Source organism: Apiotrichum porosum (genome assembly GCF_003942205.1).
Source record: "Apiotrichum porosum strain DSM 27194 chromosome Unknown scaffold_20, whole genome shotgun sequence".
Lineage (NCBI taxonomy): Eukaryota > Fungi > Basidiomycota > Tremellomycetes > Trichosporonales > Trichosporonaceae > Apiotrichum > Apiotrichum porosum.
The window spans coordinates 178821-199020 of NW_021167127.1; the positions used below are offsets into that span (position 1 = coordinate 178821).

Here is a 20200-nt window from a genome sequence, read left to right on the forward strand (position 1 = left end):
CCCATTTGATCGGTCAGATGTGCGTTTCGCGCCGCTCTTGTGCAAAGACTTGTTGCCAACCCCCCTACTCCCGCCGCCCCGGCCACCCATATACCCTATACCAAGTAACTACAAGTTGACACAAAAGCATATGGCCCATACTGCCCAAGTCGACGCGTGTACCGTCCCCCCTCCCACAATCCCACCTAAGCGCAATGTACAGCAGCAGCAGACACCCACGTCTGGCGCGTCTGGCGGACTCCCTACCGTCGGCGAGTGGCGTCGTGTCCTCCAATGCTCAGGTAACAACGCACAACGATATGTTTGAGGATCTCCCTACAGCTCTACCTCGTCATTGTGTACACCAACTGCATCCAGTGGTCCGACTGGGGGGTGGTGTTGCTCGCGCCAACTTGCCACCACCACCATAATATACAACCGCCCGGGCCACGTGGTCGCCGTGCCTGAAACCGGAGCGTGGTCGCTCGTTGTCGGTCGGTCGGTCGTCGTCGTCACTGTGGTCGTTATTGTTGTTGCACTTTTCGCTCTCCAACTCTCCCACACATCTTCGCAAATATCTCGCGGCCATGGCCTTGGCCCCCGTGGTTTCCTCGAGGACACTGGACTCCCCGTCCATATCCTCTACCTCGGCCAACACACCCGCCCTCCCTCGTGAACACCCGCTCGCAGCCGAACTCGTATCCCTTCGCCAACAACTCTCCCAGTACCGTCAAGCAGCGCACCAGGCCTCCATCGATGTCCAAGGTGTCCGTCTAGAGCTCGATTTGGCGAAAGAGGAGGCATCCGGCTTGAGGACTACCAATGCCGCGCTGGTGGCAGAGGTGGACACGCTGCGGTGAGCACAGCAAAACGGGTGTCTGTGCTGGAGGGAAGCAAAAGTGGACCATCAAACCCTTGCTTGTCTAGCTGCGGTACCGTTACGCTCTTCCATGTTGGTATACTAATTCATTTGCAGCAACACTCCAGAGCCCCCTGCAGCTGCGTCTCCGTCCAACGCACTTGCCGAGCTCTCCCTCGCTCACCGCCGCCTCTCGGCCAAACTCGACTTTACCGAACAGCAGCTCGGATCCGTGTCCCTCGAGCTCGCCTCGACCAAGCAGGAGCTTCAGCGCGCCCAGCGCGAGCGTGAGGGAGAGCGTGCAGTTCTTGTGGAACTGCGGCGTATTGAAGAAGACCGCGAGGAAGAGTGCCAGTTTGAGAGGTCGGAACGGAAACGCATCGAGGAACAAAAGAAGCTGGTCGACCTCGCGCTGCAAGAGTATGGGGCTCTCGTCAAGCGCCTCGACCCCAGTGCGGTCCCGCCTGCTCTGCCGAAGCGCGCGACCGACAATGTTCTTCAACAGCCGCCCGAGCTCTCGGCGGCGGCCGCTGACGACGATGCCCCAGCTGTCCCTCCAAAGGAGGAGGCAGTCGACGCAGTCGATGCCCTCGAAGAGATCTCGCTGTCCTCCCCCATCTCCCCCAAGGTGGACCAAACCCTCGACTTGCCTCCGAGCACAAATTCAAAGGAGCCCGACTCCATTACCACTTCGTCTGAAGCCATCTCCAACCTCTTGATCGGCCAGCGTGGTGTTCACCGCCTTTTCCGCGACTTTACTTCCGCCCTGAGTTCCAAGGACAAGGAGATTCACAGTCTCCAGGCCAAGCGCGAGGAGCTGGAACACGCGCTCAGTGTCCTTCGCGAGCAGCTCGAAGCAGAGACTACCGCCCGTGTCGATGCCCAGGCCGACCGCGACCGTGCCCTCCGCGACGACGCTTCCGCAGCCAAGGTCGTCGAGCGCTACATGACCTTTTCGCAAAAGGCCCACCAGACGGTCCACATGCACCTCGGACAACAGCGCCAGCGCGCGGCGTCGACACAGGCGTCCCTCCGTGCCGAGGGTGCGTCCTTCCGCCACCGCATGAGGAGCGAGGCCGACCGCAGTGCGCGCCTCCGCGCTGCATGCGAGGAGATGGCCGACGAGCTGGGTCGCGAGTCGGCTGGACGCAGACGCGAGGTCGCCCTGCGTTTGGGCATGATTGCTGCCGATGAGGCGAGGGCACAGCGTGCCGAGAGTTGGCTCGACCGTGTGCGGCGCGCACGAGAGCAGGCCGATGGCCCAGCGCCCGACTGGCCTGCGCTCGTTGACGAGGCTCAGGGGATTCTTGCACCGACTGAGAAGCGTGACCAGGCAAAGGCGCCTGGTGGATCAGGATTCCGCGCCCGTTTCCTCCGCCGTAAGAGTGTAAGCAAGCCTGCTGCTACTCCCCCAACAGCTTCGACCGAGGACCAAAGCCTGGCGCGTATCTTCCTCGCCGAGGAGCTTGTGCAGCATCTGGTTACCGACCTCCAGATTGAGACCGAACGCCGTATCGACCTCGAGCAGCAGCGTGTTGCCTGGTTGGCCAAGGAGGCCGAAGATGGTGTTCCTGCGGCGAGTGGAGAGCTGGGCGGTCTCGTGTTTGACGTCGAGGACGAGGATGACGACAAGAAGGAAGATGCAGAGGTCAAGGGCGACGACACGGACAAGGTCACCACTGCCGACGCCCCCGAACCGCCTACTTCCCCTCCTCCTCCTCCCGAGATGGAGGACCTCACCATCCTCTTCGAGGCCCTCGAGTCGCGCTACAAACCTCTTCAAAAGTCGCTCCACGACCAGGCCCACGCCCTCAAGTCGCTTCGCGCATCCCTACCCGCCGCTCCGGGAAGCAGCAACGGCGCCACCTCCACCAGTACCCCTACTTCGACCTCTGGAACCAAGCGTGCAGCTCTCGGTCGCGCCCTCGCTCTCCGCCCAGCTCGTACTGCCCACGACGACCTTGTTTCCATCCTTGACGGCTTGCACGAGGTCATCGAAGACGCTCGCGTCGATGCCGAGATTGCCGTGGCCGACGAGGACAGGCAGTTCCACGGCTTTGCCGCCCTCCTCGGTGTCGGTGCCAACGGTGTCGTGCAAGCCAGCTCGGTCCTGCGCGATGCCCGTGCGTATGCCGACGCTCGCTCAGGCGACGACACGCCGTTCGCCCGCCTCAACGCTCGTGTCGAGGACATTGAGAACGACCTCGCGCTCATCAAGCGGACGCTCCATGAGGCACACGGTCTCGACGAGCCCGAGGAGGAGACGCCCGCCCCGGGCACCAAGAAGGCGCGCAAAAAGTCGCCATGGATCGACATTCCCCTCCGCACCGTCTCCCCAGCCCCAGGCGGCAACCGCACCAGTACCCCGCAGCCATCGCTTCTCGCCGCCGCGTTGGTGGAGGACGATACCGACGACGACATGCCCAAGCTCACCGCGCCGCGTCCAAGCATCTTCAGCTCGGTCGGCCAGGTCGGCCGCAGCTTTTCCAGCGGCGTCGTCGGCGCCGCGTCTGGTGTCGCCGGCGCGCCCCGCCGCGTCAGTGATCTTGCTGGGGGTCTGTATAGGCCCAAACCACGCGCAACGCCCGAGGAGCAGCCGCTGGCGGAGGAACGTCACGGCGACGAGGATGTGGAGTAGGAGCAGGGAACGCAGAACACAATGGAGTACAACCCGCAAGCATTGCAATTAGAGAGTTAAGAAGACAGAGAGTCATATTGTGCATGTGCATGTCAATTTTTTTGTGCATACGGTCTGTCGCCATGGCACTATGTTTCTTCACAATTTGCCAAGCGGCTCTCAGGTGCGCTCCACAACCGCAGTCAACGTGCCAGAGACGCGACAAGATTCATTCTTTGCATAACAACGGCCGGTCTACATAACCGCCAACTTCTGTAGATTTCTTACAACGAACATGGCTCTGACTTGGGGGCGACATCATGTCTGCGCCTTTCCCCTTCAGAGCTTGATCCACCCGTCGCCCGACTTGCTGGCCTTGCCAAGCGTAAGGCGCACCGTCTTGATCTCAAAGCCGTGGAACCCGAGCTTGACCTCGGTGTCGCTCGAGACGCTGTTGGTGAGGGCGAGCTCCTTGACATGGTCTTCGAGAATGTTGGTCTCTTCCGCTTTGATGACGTCGAGACCGGCACTGGGAGGGTTTTGTCAGTTATTGGCGCCAGAAAACCGTGTTAACTCACATCGTAAGGGTGGCGTTGGCGTGGCCGCCGTACTGCTCGTACAGACGCAGAACGAGCGTCTGTGTGTGGCCCTTGGCGTGGATATCGTCCTCGCCACGCTTGATCGTCTCGAGGATGACGTTGGGCGCACCGTGGACGGCGAACGGGGTCCCCGTCGCAGCCGTGGCGGCCGTCGCCGAACCGAGACGCAGACGCATGGGGGCGTTGAAGGCGTACGCAACGCCAACAACGTCGCTCTCCGTAAACGTGCCCATGTGCGGGTAGATGGCAAACGAAAACTTGTGGTGGCCCATGTCGGTCTCGGGGTCGGGCATGGTGGGGCCGCGGAGGAGCGACAGGCGCATGACGTTACCCTCGGTGGCGTAGCCATACTTGCAGTCGTTGAGAATGGCCACACCGTATCCGTACTCGGACAGGTCGGCAAACTTGTGTGCACAAACCTCAAACTTGGCCGCATCCCAGCTCGTGTTGCGGTGAGTGGGGCGCTGGAGCACACCAAACTGCGTGTCATACGTGGCCACATCGCTGTAAATGTCGAGCGGGAGCTCAAACTTGAGGAACATGTGTTTCTCGTGCCAGTCAATGTTGGCGTCCCAGCGGAGCAAGCTGCGCGATCCGGGCTTGAGCGACGCGCCCACGGCGTCGAGCGAGACCTCAAACTCAATGGTGCTCTTCTTGTACTTGAGTGAGACGGCAAGACTGCCGCGAAGAGGGCCAGCCTCCTTGATCGCAACAGACTCAAACTTGAGGTGTGTCTGCTTCTCGAGGTGGAAGTTGTCGACATCCCAAGCGCTAAGGGTCAGTTGGAGCCCTCACACACCTAACTCACTCCCAGTAGTTCGGGTGGTCCTCCATGATGACCATACCACCTGTCTGGCCCTTGGGGATAAGTTCCTTGCTGCGGGGTTAGCTTTAGTCCATTGAGGACCTGAACCCACCCAAGAGCAACGTCCACGAGGCTAGTGATGCGACCGCCCTCAATCTTCATCTTGATCGACTCATTGGCGAGGACAAAGGCGTCGTCGCCGACCTGAGTGGCTGTGGCACGACCAACATCCGCGTACAAGCCCTTGGGAACACCGAAAGCGCCTTCGTCGGCTTCCAGCAGGAGGTAACCGTGCTTGCCGTCGCGGGCGACCTGTGCCGAGTGTGTGCGCACACAAGAGTGGTCCTTGAGGGGAACCTTGACCACCTCGTGACGGGGCTGGCCGGGGAGGGTGTTGACAGCGAGAATGAACGGCTTGCCAGAGACATTCTCGTTGGAGCCAAGGGGCACGGTGCCCTTGTAGAGGACCGAGTAGGCGTCCTCGATGACCTTGGAGATCGACTTGTGCAACTTGGCATACTTCTCCTCGGCATCGTCGTAGACCATGTGGATCGAACTGCCGGGAAGCACGTCGTGGAACTGGCAGAGCAAGAGGTCCTCCCATGCCGCGTCAATCTTCTCCTTGGGGTACTTGTACGACGCGTCACGGATGCTGGCCATGGAAGTCGCGTACTCGGCTTCACGGAGTAGAATCTCGCCCTTGCGGTTACCCTTCTTGATCGAGCCGTGGGAGGTGTACGTGGCGCGGTGAAGCTCAAAGTAGAGCTCGCCACGCCAGATGGGGAGAAGACGGCCGTTGTCAGTCTCTTTGCGGATAGCGTCGTAGCACTGTTCAAAGGAACCACCCATCTTGACGAGTGGGAGCTGACCACCGGCATCGTGGCGCTTGCCAGCGGCTCGAGCGCGACGGAGTTTCTCCAGCATGGGAGGTGTGGGACCGCCACCACCGTCACCGTTACCAAAGAGCAGGAGTGCGTTGGCTGACCGTTAGCTGGTGCAGGCTGTCACATGGACGTACAAGTGACCTCAAGGTTTTTGTTATTGGTCATACCGCGACGAATATCGTCAATGTTGCACCTGGTGGGTTAGTCTGGGTAATTGTCCGACTTCGGCACCCACTGGCTGTTGTAGTTGTTCACGGGCGTCATGTGGGCCAGCACCTGGGTGCCGTCCAAACCGACCCAGTTGAACGTGTTGTGCGGGAACGAGTTGCTGGATGGGTTCAGCATGATTACGATCTGTTCACCCACATGGAGTTCCACGAGAGTTTCTGAGTGAAGAAATTGCCGGCGCCGGCAAGACGCGAGATCTGCGGGAGCTGGCTCGCATAGCCAAAAGTGTCGGGGAGGACAAACGTCTTGGAGCGCGATCCAAAGCGGCTCTCGTAGTAGCGCTGGCCGTAGAGGAACTGGCGAACGAGGGCTTCACCGGAAGGCATGTTGGTGTCCATCTCGACCCAGGTGCATCCAAGAGGCTGGAAGGTGCCCTCGGCGACCTTGGCGCGGATACGCTGGAAGAGCGAGGGGTACTGCTGTTCGACCCACTTGAACTGCTGGGCCTGGGTGGCACTGAACCGGTGCTCGGGGTACCTGTCCATGAGGTCGATTTGGGTACTCCACGAACGAGCCGACTTTTGCTGCGTGACGCTGAAGGGCCACAGCCAAGCCGTGTCAATGTGGCAGTGGCCAACACCCCAAAGCGTGCCCTGTTCCTTGTCGGCGTCCTCGCTCTCCTCCTGGATCTTCTTCTCCCAGTCTTCGCCGAGGACCTTCTCGGCAGTCTTGCGAGCTGCTTTAACACTGTCCAGGTCGCCTTCCTGGAACACGTTCATGATCTCGTTGGCCGCCCACTTGGCGCGGTTGCCGAGGCTAGAGTCTTGGGGCAGCTGCTGATAGATCTGCTTCAGTGTGTCGTGGTCCCACATGAGACGCCTGAAGACGTCAGTTTGGTCTCATACCTTACACTAACCAGGCCTCCATGTTGGGAGCAACAATGTCGCAGCTGTTAAGCTTATAGTACCTGTTTGGCTGCGAGGTTAACGTTTGGTCTGAGACCTGCACCTACGTCGGGTGGGTTCTCGCCATTCTGACCAAACATGGCATTGCAGCTGGCCTCGATATAATAGTGGCCTACGCCAGCCTTGCGGTGGGCTTCGGGGATGATAAACTCGACACGGCGATCAATACTGAACCCGCCAGTGAGTCCTAGAATGTGGTCAGTGGCGTCCGAATCTCAGGATGCCGGGCTCTAAAGCTTACCATGGTACACGTTGCCGTTTGTGTCAAACACCATGGCCTCTCCCGAGCAGTCAAACTCGACTACGTGTCAGCTCCTGCAACTGGGTGTCAGCTCACGTTGAACGCGCTCATAGTGCTCGAGCTCCTTGGGGAAGTGCAGCGTGACCTTGAACCAGTGGTTGGTCTGCGTGTGACGTCAGTGTGCTACAACACGCCTAGGGACACTGCATCGCAACAGCCAACATGCTCCATCCGTCTCGTCCTTCCACGCGTCCGCAACACTTACCCAGCTGGGGCCAAACTCCTGGCCCTTCTTGGCTGGCTTGTATGTTTGGCGCTTGGCCTCCTCAAACGTCGGCTTGGTGAGGCCTGGGGCGGACCAGACCTCTATCTTGACGTGCTCCTTGTCATCGATGCGGTGGGCAAAGAGGAGGGCAGAGAGGTTGACCTTGGCAAAGTGGCCTCCCTGCGAGGATGGGTCAGAGAACGCTCTAATCGGCAAGGTGTGTGCACATGCTACATACGACAAACTGGTCGAGACGGCCGCGGAGGGAAGGCAGGCTCTTGTACCCTGTCAGATGCGGGGGAGGGGTGGGCTGATGAGCGCGTGGCCATGTCTTGTCTGGAGATCCAGCACTTACGGGCGTCCTTGTTGTGTACCGGGTACGACTCGTGCTGGCTGTGAGCCTCGTTACGAGACTGCATGGTGGATGGCAGCACAAGAGTGTTGTGTGTGGATGGGGGTGCCCAAGACTGCAAATGAAATGGGCAATGGCAAGACGAGAGCAACCACCATGTGCCCCGCCTTCTCTCATGTATTAGCCGGGGCAGTGACGCACACGACGGGTGGGCGGGGGATGCGTGTGGGGTAAAAGTGCGGGGTAAACGCCGTTTCCACACCATCTGTCTTTCTTTGGGTCCGCAACAACACACGCAACAGGTTGCTCGTTATCGCCACTCCCTCCATGCCCAAACACTCGTTCACGTTCAAGCACCTCCTTGGCGAGTCGTCCACAACACCACATGCAAGGAGAGAGGACACGCGCGAACGCAGCGTCAATGACCTCCTGACCTCGTCACGACAGGCAGGGCCCAGCGTGCCCCGTGACCGCCCTCCCCATTTGGCCACCACCGTTGCCTGGACACCTGCGCCTGAAGGTGTTGCCGATTTGGATAGAGCAAGCGTGCATCCGTGGGTAGGAGTACTCCTGATACCCACAGCCACGCTGACATTGTGCGCAGAGCAGAGCTCCTCCGTCGAGAACAGGTTGCGCACGCGCAAGCCGCCCGGTCTGTCGCTGGACCCGCCCCACCGCGATCCTGGCGGCCCGCAACCGCAGACAAGAAGGAGGAGATGGCTGCTGCGACACCCAACAAGGTGGTAACACCAGAACTGTTACGAGAAGCAGCGGCGCAGCTTGACACTGCACGACGCCAGGGGCTGCCTCCGTCCTCACGCGGCGCATCATCGCTGGTAGACGCATGCGTATCCGTCATCCTCCGCTCGATGCGCGACTCGACCGTGGTAGACGAAGAAGACGGGCAAGTGGTGACCATGGGCGACGCCATGCTCGCTGGCGCGTGCCAGCTGGATATCCGCCTACGAGGCCGTGTCCTGCGTGACTCGGCCCTCCTGCTGCCAGACGACAGCAACCGGCTGGGCGACAAGCACGTTCGCGCATTGCTGGATTACGACCGACGACCGAAATCATCGGCCACTGGACAAGACCAAGATTGGGACTGGGACTGGGATGCCGAGCAAGGTGGCAGCGAGACGCTGCACACGTTGAGCTTGACGTGTCATCCCAACCCGGTCCCGCTGCTCCGCGACGTGCCCCGGTTCAGCGCTCTGACGCTCACGACGCTGAACCTGGCGTTCTCGACGTTACCGGCCGACTTGGACCGGCTCGTCAACGTCCTCCCTGCGGGGCTGAGGTCTTTGGGTCTGGCAGGGGCACAGCTGCCGAAAGAAATGCCCAACGGGTATCTCAGCTGGGTGCTGGGTTTGGGCAACTTGGCACGCAAAATGCTCGTTCTTCAGGTGAGTTGAACGTCACTCGTGTAGGTGATCAGCTCCCGCGCAGTCGCTCACGCGTGTGCAGACTCTGGACATATCCTACCTCCCCATCCCCGTCGACCCCATCATCCTCATCCTCGTGGGTGCGCTCCCACAGGCACCCCATAAGCCCAGCACCGACACGCACCTGCCTTCCCTCCGCCTCCTCTGCATGCGCGGCACAGTGGTTGGAGAAGGGAGGGACGCACTCAAGAGACACCTCAAGGACACGATAAATGGCGGAGGGAGGCGGCACTGGGTGGAAGTGTTGTTTGAGTAGGACATCCGCAACTGCATTGGCATTGGAGAGGCATTGTATGCTAGAGACGAAATGCATTGATGAGTGTACGGGTGGGGATAAGAGTACTGATGGGTGCGATGCAAAATGCAAGAGACAAGACAGACACGGCAGAAAGAGAGCAAGGGGACCAGTCACTCGACTAGACCTAGACCTTCTTGCGCGTCACGGGCTGCGCGGTGCTCGACCCGGCGCGCTGGAACCACGGCACTTCCGTGAGCCAGTGCTGCTCAAACGACGAGACGTTACGCGCATAGATGGCGCTCGTGATGGCCAGTTCGTCGTAGACAATCGCAGGCACCTTGCGGCCCACAAGAACCGACGAAGGATGGATCTTGACCTGCAGGCTGCCCGCGGCTTGGCGGTACGTGCCGTCGGCCTGGATGACGGCCGTGTTCATAAACAGGCCCTGGAGGAGGGCGCGGCCGACAGCGGCGTACTCGCTGCCACAGGACGAGCGCCAGTCGGCACCGTGCCTCTCTGCGAGCTCGCGCAGCTGCGCGCGCACCTTGCACGCCGCAACGAGCGTCTTGCCCTGGACGTGGTTGTCGCGGCACCACTGCGAGAGGCCACCACCTTCCTTGGCGTGCTTGCCCTTTTTGCCCTTCTTTTCGGCAGAGGCGGCCTCGTCGTCGTCGTCGTCGTCGGTGCGCTGTTCCTTGAGTGCGAGGTAAGCTCGCAGGACGTTCATGGCCGTGAGGTGGTCGCCGTCGCGGTGGATAAACTTGGCACGCGCGGCAGCGGCAGTCTCGCGGGCGTCCTGTGCGCGGTCCAGGAAGACTGGACCCGAGACGACAAGAGCGAGAATGTCGATAATCTCAGAGGCGCATCCGAGCTCGAACGAGGCGACAAGGATACGCGCGTGCTCCGGGTCCAGAGGGTAACGGAGCATGTCGCGGCCCAGTGTGGTGATCTCGGTGGGGGACGAAATCGCACCCAGGCCGGCGAGCGAACGGAACGCGGCGGCGACCGAGTCGCGCGAAGGTGGATCAATGTAGGCAAACGTGAAGGGGTCTTGCTTCATGGCGATGAGCTGGAGCACGGCGTTGGACAGGTTACACCTCTGGATCTCGGGAGTGTCAAACTCGCGCATTTTGCGGAACGCAGCCTCGGTGTACAGACGCAGACACTCGCCCGGCATCTCACGGCCGGCACGACCGGTACGCTGCCAAGCGCTCGCCTGAGAGACCTCCATCTTGCGCAGGTGCTCGATGGCACCACTGGCACGGTAGATGTACTCCTTTTCCTTCTTGTACCCCGAGTCGATGACAAAGGCGATGCCGGGGATAGTAAGGGACGTCTCGGCAATGTTGGTTGCCACGACGATGCGGCGCGTGTTCTCGGGAGTGGGGAGGAAGATCTTGGCTTGCGCTGTTGGGGGCAGCGAAGCGTACAGGGGCAGCACCTGGAGGTGCTTGGAGCCCTGGGGCAGGTCCGTCCCACGACGGCGGAGGAGGGCGACGACGTTTTCAATCTCCTCTGAACCGGGCATGAAAACAAGCATCTCGCCAGGCGGCGAGGGCTTGCGGTTATGGACCATCATGGCGGCGTCTGCCGCCGCCTCGATAAAGTCGTCCACGGCGGACGCAGTGTGCGACGTAGCGACATCAAACATGCGGCCCGGCACGTGGAGAGCTGGGCAGTTGTCAAAGAAGTTGGTAAACTTGACAGGGTCGAGGGTTGCACTCATGATCACAATCTTGAGCTCACGGCCGTCACCCTTGGCGGCCTTGGCCTTGCGGATACGCTGAATCTTCTTCATGCTGCCGAGGAGAAAGTCGGTGTTGAGGGTACGTTCGTGGGCTTCGTCGATAATGACGATATCGTAGCGCGTGAGCAGGTTGAGGCCGGCGTCCTCCTCCTTCTCCTCCTCCTCCTCGTCGTCGCCGTCATCAGACTCGGACTCGTCCGACGCTGGCTTGTCCTTCTTCTCAGGCTGGCCGCTGGCGTTGGCAAGTTCACTGGCACATTTGTCAGCTGAGAGGCCATGATACCATCCCGGATCTGAACCCACCGCATGAGCACACCCTCTGTCATGAACCGCACACGTGTGTCGTAGCTGGACGCGTCCTCGAAACGGACGGCGTAACCCACTTCGGCTCCCACAGCCACACCCATCTCTGCGGCCACACGCGTAGCAAGCGAGATGGTGGGAAGACGACGGGGCTGGGTGATAGCCACACTGGGGCCGCGGGCGCCAAAGTGGTCGAGGGCGATCTTGTGGCGGCGCAACAGCTGGCCGAGCTGGGTCGACTTGCCGCATCCCGTCTCACCGACAATCTAGCAGGCAAGTAAGCTACGCGCCGCAACGACAACAGGTGTATAGAGAGACCCACCACAACCGTGTCGTTTGACACAATCTCTTCCAAAATGTTCCTACGTCCTATAGGTGGTCAGTCAGATGGAACGGATACCCGAGTCGCAAACAATTCCCTCTCACCTTGGTAGAACGGCAGCTCGTAGCGCTTCACCAGCAGCTCGGCAGCGATCTTTTCCCTCCGCTTAGCCTCTGCGGGATCCTCGACCGCCTTGGCCTTGACCTTGCGCTTCTGGGCTTTGCCACCCTCAGGCTTGTCGCCGTTGGCAGTAGATCCGTTCGGCAGAGACTTGCGCTTCCTGCGGAGAGCGCCGTTGACGAGGGGCTCATGGTCGCCGGCGGGGACGGGCTCGTGCTCGCCCTCCGAGTCATCTGAGAAGAAGTTGGCCACGCGAGAGGGCTTCTTGGTGGAGCCTTCTGGCTTGCTGGGCCCTGCCTGTGGGGTTGCGGGCGGCATGGCTGCTTGGGTGGGGTGAGATGGTGGTGGAGAATGCACAAATCGTTCGGGATCTTGAAATGGACACAACAGAAATAAAATGATTCCGTACGTTCTGTTCCTCTGCGGTCGATCGCTTTTTCACCCATGGGCCCCGGTTTACACGCAAAACGGCGGTGTTTGTCTCGTTCCGTCCTCCACATCTGGGACGCAATGGAACAACTGTCAAAAGGGCAACGCGCCTGTGAAGGAGAGATGCAATGCATATCACGTCTAAAATGCTCAACTACTGCTTGACTCGGGCGACGGAACGGCAATCTTTGCCAGCACGGTCTTGATGGCTGTCGAGTGGACGACCCTGGTCGTCTTCGTCCTGCGAACACGGTCGGCCTTGGGTCCACCCATGCCGGTGAGGACACCCATGCTGGCCTCGCTGACCAAGGGCCCTGGCCGTTTAACCTCACGGGCGACATACGCTGGGGTACCGAGCTCAACGTCGGTGTCCTCGACAACGTCAATGTTGAACGACATGGACGTGAGGGGGCCTGGCCTGCGAGCGCCCGAGTACTTCTTCTTCAACCAGCGCTGGCCGCCGTCCGACTTGGATCCCAGGCCGAGAACGCGAGGCGCATGCGTGAGGACTGCGTTCTCGACGTTGAAGTCGGAGATGCCAACGTCGGGGCGGGCACGGGTGTAGTCAAACTGGCCGAGGGTGGCCTTGTCCGAGGTGCGGGCGACGCCGCTGGGAGCGACCGTGGTGAGACCACCAAGACCAACGACCCACTTGGCGTTGGTGCCTTCGGCCTGGGTGCCGCCAATGCGGGTGACGCGGTCGAGGACACGACCGGGGTGCGCGGGCGCAATGCTGTGGCCGCTCTTGCCGGACAAGGGCGCAGCGTAGCGGAGACCAGACACGGCGTGGCGGTCCGAGACGATGCGCTTGGAATCCCGGTCAGCAAGCTCACGGGCGGCGAGCTTGACCTGGAACTCGGCAGAGTCGTCTTCGCGGAGGTACTGGTGGGTCGCGGCGTGGGCCAGAGTGCGCTCATGAGCAGGGGCAGACTCGCCACGGGCACCTTCGGTAAAGATCGACTGGGCAAACTCCTTGCGGTGTTCACGGACGTGCTTGAGGTACGTCTCAAACTCGGCCTCGGACATGGCCTCGACGTTGGGGATATGCTGGGTGGTATGCGAGTGGTCCTGCTCGTAGAACTGCGAGTTGATACCCGAGTGGAGGCTGAGACCAGCGCGCTGGGGCATCCTGTTGGCTATGGGCGCCTTCCATGGGACGGAGCCGTCGCCCCAGGTGTCCATGAAGCGCGCCTCCTTCTCTGCGCTCTCCCAGGGAGCATCGACACCGGGTCCGGCGTCCAGCTGCCTAACCTTGAGGAAGCGCGAGCCCTTTGCGCGGTGGACGGGGAACTTGAGACCCCAGTCGTTGTAGGCGTTGATCGAGCGGGGGTTGGACGCATACACACGGGTGATGACGGGGTCGTGCGCCGCAAACGCAGAGCGCTTGAGGAGCTGGGGGAAGGTAGCGGCCATGACGGAGAAGAGAGGAGAGGAAAGGTTCGGGTCGAAAGGGAGGAGAGGGACGAGGCTGGGGGTGACCAAACAGAGCCTGGCACTCGGTTGCTCTAGTCGATGCTGCTGTAGCTGGTGGTGTTTGTGATGTGGTGTGTGTGTGTGTGAGGTGGACTCGCTGGTCGCCGGTGTCTCGACGAGTGCTCGCTGTGTGGTCCAGTGAGTGGCCTCTCTCTTGACTTTTGCACTCGATCTCTCGAACTCTCTTGCCTTCTCCGGAGACACTCGCCGCGGGCCGCACAACCACAGCGCGCGACGGGATCAAAATGACGGACACGGGAACAGGATTAATGCGAAAATAAATGCACACAAATATATTCCCTCTCGCTCATCCTCGCTCGCACCCGCCCGCCCCGTGTACGGTGGCCAGCGTGTGTGTATAAAACCTCGCAAACATCTCGCGTCTTGTTTCTTCTTCTTTAATCACAGCGTACTCTTCGGAGTACGCCATCGCGACTCAAATTCCTTCTTGGTGCTGTGTTCCTCTTCCCTTCGTGGGGAGACGTGAGCTACAACCGCCGAGAGGGCCAGACAAGACGCGTGGAAAAGGGCTTCCCTACTGAGGGGGCCAGCTACTTTATAAAACAACCTGGCTGAGGCGCATGCCGACGACTCTGGGTCACCTAAAGGTAGCCACATCAACCTTGACTCTCCATACACTTGTTTGTTATGCATCCTTCTCTGTCTCCACTCTACTGCTCTTTCTCGCACGACCTTTTTTTATTGCTCTTCGCAGCTCGCACCCACCTGAGACGTCGCTCTGCCTCCAGACGTGGACGGGCCCTGCTCTGGCCTCTGGTTGGTTCTGTGACACGCCCCGCCAGGCGCTCTGCGACGGGAAAACCGCCGCACATGAGCCCGGCACGCACGGCGGTGACTGTACGGTACAGCCCTACGGCTGTCGGCGTGGCTGCCAGCGCATCATCGTCGCGTTCGGTACTCTTTCAAGTGCAGCTGCACACTATAGACAGTTCTGATGACAGTGCGATGCATATTCACTGGGATTGCGTAAGGGGGTGGGGGGAACGAGAGCATTAAGATCTAGCCGGCTGTTGCGACAAGAACGAGACTGTGGGCAACGGCAGGGGGTGGTTGCGTTGTCTATATGGTGTTTTTGGGGGGTTGAGACGGGGGGTCCTAAGCAAAGAGCGAGCGAGAGAATAGAGTCAGAGAGAGAGATAGTCCTTCTAAGTGGTCTCCACTCTAAGCGGTCTGCTCGTAGCCGTTAGGGTTCTTGGTCTGGAAGTTCCAGAGGTCGCGGCACATCTCCTCGAGGTCACGCTTGGCAAGGAAGCCAAGCTCGGCCTCTGCCAGGGCGGGGTTGGCAGTGAGGTCGGGGACGTCACCGGTGCGGCGGCCGACAATCTCGTACTTGTACTCAAAGCCCGAGGCCTTGCGCATGGCGGCGATCATGGTGAGGACCGACTGGCCGGCACCGCGGCCGAGGTTGAAGGCGCGGTAGAAGCCGTCCTTCTTGGGGTCGCACTTGGAGAAGATGTTCTTCTCCGACTCGGCAACGGCCATGGCGTCAAGAGACAGGACGTGGCCCTCGGCGAGGTCCATGATGTGGAGGTAGTCGCGCACACAGGTGCCGTCGGGCGAGCCGGGGTAGTCGTTGCCAAACACCTTGAGCTCCGACTTTTCGCGGCCAACAGCCATCTGGGCAAGGAGGGGCAGGAGGTTTCCGGGCTTGCCGCGGGGCTCCTCGCCGAGCTTGCCAGAGGGGTGGGCACCAGCGGGGCTGTTGTGCGAGTTAGCTGAAGCGTTCTCACAAAAAGGATGGTGCAAAGACTCACTTGAAGTAGCGGACCGAGACGGCCTTGAGGGGCGAGGGGCGCTCGTCGGTGCCCGAGCGGCAGATGTCCTGGAGGATCCACTCGACCATGGCCTTGGTGCGGCCGTAAACCGACTCGGGCTGGAGGGGCGAGGTCTCGGGGATGGGGATGACAGCGGGGGTGCCGTAGACAGTAGCCGACGACGAGAAGACAAAGTTGTTGCAGTCGTTCTTGGCCATGGCCTGCGGAGTAAATGTCAGCGGCGCCGAGAACGAAGGATGTTTCAAGGGGGATATACTACTTACCTCGAGGAGCGAGATCGAGCCCGCAACGTTGACCTTGTAGTACTGGGTAGGGAGCTCGGACGACTCGCCGACGGCCTTCAGAGCAGCGAGGTGGACAACACCCCAGATGCCGCCGGCGGCCTTGTACTCGGCAAAGACAGCCTCGATGGTCTCGGGCTCACGGAGGTCGGCGCGGTGGAAGGTGGCCTGGGGAGCGTCGGCGCTGGGGGCAGGTTAGCCATGACAACGAGGAGCCAAGCGAGGGCCATCAAGACTACTCACCCCATCTCGTCGCGAGCAATCTCGTTGCAGCGCTTGACGGCCTCGGGGAAGGCATTGTGGCAGTTGTCAATGACAACGGGGAGGTAGCGGCCCGAAAGGAGGAGCGAGAGCACGACGTGCGAGCCAATGTAGCCGAGGCCACCGGTGACGAGAATGCGCTGCAATGTCAGTTATGTGCACTGAGTGGGGAATGCGGTATGGGGCCAGGAGAGGTAGCTCACCTTGAGCTCGGCGTCGCGGGACATGGTTGTGGATGCTGGTGGGGGTGGGTGGGTGGAGTGTGTTGTTGACAATTGAAAAAGGGGGCTAGGCGGGCGATTCAGGTGCAGATCTGTGATCTGTGTGGGGGTGTGGGTTTGGAGAATTGGGGGATTGGCACCGACGTGGGGGGGGGATGCTGCCACTTTATATAGCTGCTCTTGTGTTGCGGATGTCCTCTGGAGCTTGGTTGGGGAGCACTATAGCTGTGTACGCGATGTTCCGACAGCGAACGGGAAGAACGTGGTCGCGAACGGGAATCTTGAGCGTCGTGCAATGGTGATTGCATATCGAGCTGGTAGCCCTCGGCCCGCGCCGTCCGAGAGCCAGACGTGCGCACACCACACCACACGACGCACCGTACGGCGAGCAGGTCGGCAACAGGCTCTACCACGGCACTGATAGGTATATCCGCCGAATATAGCGTGTACTAAATGTGGTGGTCATTTTGGTGCAATAAGCTTTGTTCAAATGTCATTGTTGTCGATGCGCCTGGTGTGCCTGTGGACACACGAACGGGAATATTGCAGCGTAGCGTCCCTCATTGTTCCACGCCATCAGTAGTTCCTCCCGTTTTATCGCGTGGATCACGGCACGCTTGTGGGGCTTGCGCGCGCTTGCGGCTCAACCGGCGGCAAGCAATGAACAACAACCGTGCGGGGGTCTCATTTTTGCACGATTTAAATATCTTTATTGAGGCGATCTGCAAGATTTTCGTGGTGTGTGCACTGTGGCAACAACAATGATCGGCATGGGTCAGTGTGTTCAACAAACAGCGACAACAAGACTCGGCCAAGTCGTCACCAAAGGTGAGCGTCCCCGCCGTTTAGCCCATATCAAAATCCATGGGTCATGCGCTTGTGCGCATGCCGTGTACTTTAATGCACATGCTTTGGTTCTACCCCGTGTCCATTGGTCCCCCAGACGTTTGCACGCCTTTTGTACCGCACGCCTACTGGAATTCCGCAACATCTAATTTCGCAATTTTGCTCCCGTCGAGCCGTCCGCCACCTAAAGAAAGATCTTTGCCTCTTGACGCGACAAACCGATCCAAAGCACACACCCACCTCGTCTCCGGCAGCTCTCGTTTGGCAGCAACAGGCGCCTCCTCCTCCCCCCCTTCCCTCTCAACCCACTACCCCAGCCGCCAGCTTCCTGCCCGCCATGTCGGACAAGCTCACCCGTGTTGCCATCGTCTCGGACGAAAAGGTAGGTGGTCTGCAGCTCGCGTGGCGACAAGCCGCCCGTGTGATGGATTCGTCGGACCATGTTTTGCTGATGCAGCACAGTGCAAGCCCAAGAAATGGTGCGGCCACCCACCCAGATCACACATCATGCAGTTGCTAACAATCGCTACAGTCGCCAGGAGTGCAAGCGCTCGTGTCCCGTCGTCAAGATGGGCAAGCTCTGTATCGAGGTGAACCCCACCGACAAGAAGGCGTTCATCTCTGAGGAGCTCTGTATTGGTTGTGGTATCTGTGTCAAGAAGTGCCCCTTCGAGGCCATCAACATTCTTAACCTGCCCACCAACCTCGAGTCGCACGTTACCCACCGTTACGCCGCCAACGCCTTCAAGCTCCACCGTCTCCCCACCCCGCGTCCCGGCCAGGTTCTCGGTCTTGTAGGCACAAACGGTATCGGCAAGTCGACCGCCCTCAAGGTCCTCTCGGGCAAGCTCAAGCCCAACCTTGGCAAGTACGACAACCCTCCTGAGTGGGTCGACATTATCAAGTACTTCCGTGGTTCCGACCTCCAGAACTTCTTCACCAAGGTGCTTGAGGATGACATCAAGGCCGTCACCAAGCCCCAGTACGTCGACCAGATCCCCCGCTCCATCAAGGTCCCCAACATGACCGTCGGCAAGATGTTCGACCGCCAGTCGGAGCTCGACAACCGTGCCCAGCTCGAGGAGGACCTCGAGCTTGCCAAGCTCCAGGAGCGTGAGGTCTCGCAGCTCTCCGGTGGTGAGCTCCAGCGTTTCGCCATTGCCATTGCCTCGGTCCGCAAGGCCGACATTTACATGTACGACGAGCCCTCGTCGTACCTGGATATCCGTCAGCGTCTCGCTGCTGCCCGTGTCATCCGTGGCCTCGTCACCTCCACCAACTACGTCGTTGTTGTGGAGCACGACCTGTCGACCCTCGACTACCTCTCCGACTTTGTCTGTGTGTTCTACGGTGTCCCCGGTGTCTACGGTGTCGTCACCATGCCCTACTCGGTTCGTGAGGGTATCAACATCTTCCTCGGTAAGTGGAGCAAAAGGAGTGGTGCAAGGGAGAATAAAATGAGCCCAGCTGACATTTTCTAGACGGTATGATCCCCACCGAGAACCTCCGTTTCCGTCAGGAGTCTCTCACTTTCCGCATCGCCGAGACTGTCGACGACAACGCCGCCGTCCAGTCGTCGCAGAGCCACTCGTACCCTGCCATGACCAAGACCCTGGGCGGCTTCAAGCTCCACGTCGAGGCCGGTAGCTACTCCAACTCGGAGATTATCATCCTCCTCGGTGAGAACGGTATGGGCAAGACCACCCTCGTCCAGCTCCTCGGCGGCAAGCTCAAGCCCGACGGCCAGGCCGACGCCATTTCGCTCCGTGTCTCGATGAAGCCCCAGACCATCTCCCCCAAGTTCCCTGGCTCGGTTCGCATGCTCCTCCTCAAGCGTATCAAGGCCATGTTCATGCACCCCCAGTTCAACGCCGACGTCATCAAGCCCATGAACCTCGACGGTATCATTGACCAGGACGTCCAGACCCTCTCGGGTGGTGAGCTCCAGCGTGTCGCCATCTGTCTCGTCCTCGGTGTCCCCGCCGACGTTCTCCTTATCGACGAGCCTTCCGCGTACCTCGACTCGGAGCAGCGTATTGTTGCCTCAAAGGTGAGTGTTACTTGGCGTCTTTCTTTCGTGGGCCGTTGCTGACAAACGACTAGGTCATCAAGCGCTTCATCATGAGCAGCAGGCGCACTGCCTTCATTGTCGAGCACGACTTGTGAGTTTTAAAGGAGAACAGCGGGCCGATCGCGAGCGATGGTGGGACGTTTCACTGGCCTGCCATTTGAAAAGTGTCTCCGGCCTCTCCGGCCTCTTGTGCCCACACACCAGAACTCCAGCTGACATCATACAGCATCATGGCCACCTACCTCGCCGACCGCGTTATCGTGTTCACCGGTACCCCCGCCGTCGAGTCGTATGCCGGCAAGCCCGAGGGCCTGCTGTCAGGCATGAACGCGTTCCTGAAATCTCTCCAGGTGTACGTATTCTGCATGCGCAAGATGAAGTCAAGACCCAGATGTGAAGGTGTCGGTTGGGCTGGTCTTGGAGTCGTTTGGACGCTTCCAGTCCTTTGAACGATCTCCTCCCAACCCCCATAACCAGCCCTCTGGCATCTTTCGACCTCGTAGCGACGTGTATAGACGCTGACCCTCTCACAGTACCTTCCGTCGTGACCCCAACAACTTCCGTCCCCGTATCAACAAGCTTAACTCGCTCAAGGACACTGAGCAGAAGGCCTCTGGAAACTACTTCTTCGTTGACCAGGACTAAAAGGCGCCCCAGTCAAGGGCGCTCCCGTGTCCCCTTGCGGCGCTGCTCCCACACTTCTGACTGCCGTTGGGTACAGCCAGGAGAGCGAGCAGGGCAAGGCGGACGACAGCGAGGATGAGGACGAGAAGGACGATGACGACGCCGTCCCGGGTTGAGTGACACATTGGTTGGTGTGTGTGTGTCGACTCTTAACCCGGGCCGGGACCCACAATCTATACCCACCCACCGCCATTGTAGACAATCCTGGCGAGCATCTCACGCACTCTGCGAA

General features: G+C 60.1%; 7 protein-coding genes across 7 annotated transcripts; 3 read left to right on the forward strand and 4 right to left on the reverse strand.

The window, feature by feature from the left end:
- Positions 1 to 566: 566 nt before the first annotated feature.
- On the forward strand, positions 567 to 3476 carry EHS24_005259 (uncharacterized protein; the record flags this gene model as incomplete). Its single annotated transcript, XM_028620789.1, has 2 exons — positions 567 to 835; positions 956 to 3476. 2 exons carry the CDS (start codon positions 567 to 569, stop codon positions 3474 to 3476), a joined length of 2790 nt encoding a protein of 929 aa, XP_028472005.1.
- Positions 3477 to 3794: 318 nt separating this feature from the next.
- On the reverse strand, positions 3795 to 7801 carry AMS1_2 (Glycoside hydrolase, 38 vacuolar alpha mannosidase; the record flags this gene model as incomplete). Its single annotated transcript, XM_028620790.1, has 14 exons — positions 3795 to 3984; positions 4034 to 4825; positions 4863 to 4931; positions 4972 to 5839; positions 5878 to 5936; positions 5979 to 6071; positions 6110 to 6790; positions 6828 to 6886; positions 6924 to 7063; positions 7118 to 7177; positions 7214 to 7280; positions 7383 to 7562; positions 7621 to 7667; positions 7738 to 7801. 14 exons carry the CDS (start codon positions 7799 to 7801, stop codon positions 3795 to 3797), a joined length of 3369 nt encoding a protein of 1122 aa, XP_028472006.1.
- A 260-nt stretch (positions 7802 to 8061) lies between these two features.
- Positions 8062 to 9432, forward strand: EHS24_005261 (uncharacterized protein; the record flags this gene model as incomplete). Its single annotated transcript, XM_028620791.1, has 3 exons — positions 8062 to 8288; positions 8339 to 9137; positions 9199 to 9432. 3 exons carry the CDS (start codon positions 8062 to 8064, stop codon positions 9430 to 9432), a joined length of 1260 nt encoding a protein of 419 aa, XP_028472007.1.
- Positions 9433 to 9598: 166 nt separating this feature from the next.
- Positions 9599 to 12224, reverse strand: DHR2_2 (putative ATP-dependent RNA helicase dhr2; the record flags this gene model as incomplete). The annotated part of the gene is made up of 4 exons (XM_028620792.1): positions 9599 to 11411; positions 11465 to 11730; positions 11787 to 11833; positions 11891 to 12224. 4 exons carry the CDS (start codon positions 12222 to 12224, stop codon positions 9599 to 9601), a joined length of 2460 nt encoding a protein of 819 aa, XP_028472008.1.
- A 261-nt stretch (positions 12225 to 12485) lies between these two features.
- On the reverse strand, positions 12486 to 13748 carry EHS24_005263 (uncharacterized protein; the record flags this gene model as incomplete). Its single annotated transcript, XM_028620793.1, has 1 exon — positions 12486 to 13748. One exon carries the CDS (start codon positions 13746 to 13748, stop codon positions 12486 to 12488), a length of 1263 nt encoding a protein of 420 aa, XP_028472009.1.
- A 1242-nt stretch (positions 13749 to 14990) lies between these two features.
- On the reverse strand, positions 14991 to 16373 carry GAL10 (UDP-glucose-4-epimerase; the record flags this gene model as incomplete). The annotated part of the gene is made up of 5 exons (XM_028620794.1): positions 14991 to 15528; positions 15584 to 15804; positions 15868 to 16069; positions 16129 to 16286; positions 16350 to 16373. The coding sequence occupies 5 exons, from the start codon at positions 16371 to 16373 to the stop codon at positions 14991 to 14993; spliced, it is 1143 nt and encodes a 380-aa protein (XP_028472010.1).
- A 1177-nt stretch (positions 16374 to 17550) lies between these two features.
- Positions 17551 to 19929, forward strand: RLI1 (Fe-S cluster-binding ribosome biosynthesis protein; the record flags this gene model as incomplete). Its single annotated transcript, XM_028620795.1, has 7 exons — positions 17551 to 17595; positions 17676 to 17692; positions 17746 to 18632; positions 18695 to 19263; positions 19317 to 19375; positions 19511 to 19636; positions 19818 to 19929. 7 exons carry the CDS (start codon positions 17551 to 17553, stop codon positions 19927 to 19929), a joined length of 1815 nt encoding a protein of 604 aa, XP_028472011.1.
- Between the last annotated feature and the right edge of the window lie 271 nt (positions 19930 to 20200).